A 418-nucleotide genomic window follows, 5' to 3' on the forward strand; every position below is an offset into this window, starting at 1 on the left:
TACAACATTATGGTCCTCCACCTCACCTGTATGAGTTCGTTTCGAAGACTACTCTCAAGCTTGTACTTAGGGAACTTCAGCTGAATTTTAGTAGGAGTCAAGTTCCCGACGGCGGAGGCGAGGGCGGCGGGGGTGAGGCGCTGGAGCATCCGGTCGAGCTCGTCTCCGGTCCGTCTGTCCCGCGGGAGGAGCACGAACAGCGACGCGGCGCCTCCGCGGTACGGCAGCTCCACCACGTCGGCGTCCAGCTCCTCCGAGACGCCTGCAGGGGGAGGGAGATGATGCTGGAAGGAGAGTCTTGCAAAGGATTATTATAGCTATCCTAGATTGGCAAGCGAAGTTGAGTTCTGTTAGACCTAAATGTGTCTTCTTTTACTAACAGATCAAAATATTTTAACCCCAAATACTAACTAGATCA

At 53.3% G+C, this 418-nt stretch overlaps 1 protein-coding gene across 1 annotated transcript in view; it reads right to left on the reverse strand.

Annotated features, from left to right (window-relative positions):
• Positions 1–418, reverse strand: part of LOC119586552 (leukocyte elastase inhibitor A-like) — a 3,171-nt gene that overhangs the window by 696 nt on the left and 2,057 nt on the right. The window contains exon 4 of the mRNA XM_037935310.1: positions 27–262. Coding sequence (XP_037791238.1) covers positions 27–262 — 236 coding nt within the window. The remainder of the gene's footprint in view (positions 1–26; positions 263–418) is intronic.

This window comes from Penaeus monodon, chromosome 21 (assembly GCF_015228065.2).
Source record: "Penaeus monodon isolate SGIC_2016 chromosome 21, NSTDA_Pmon_1, whole genome shotgun sequence".
Classification (NCBI taxonomy): domain Eukaryota; kingdom Metazoa; phylum Arthropoda; class Malacostraca; order Decapoda; family Penaeidae; genus Penaeus; species Penaeus monodon.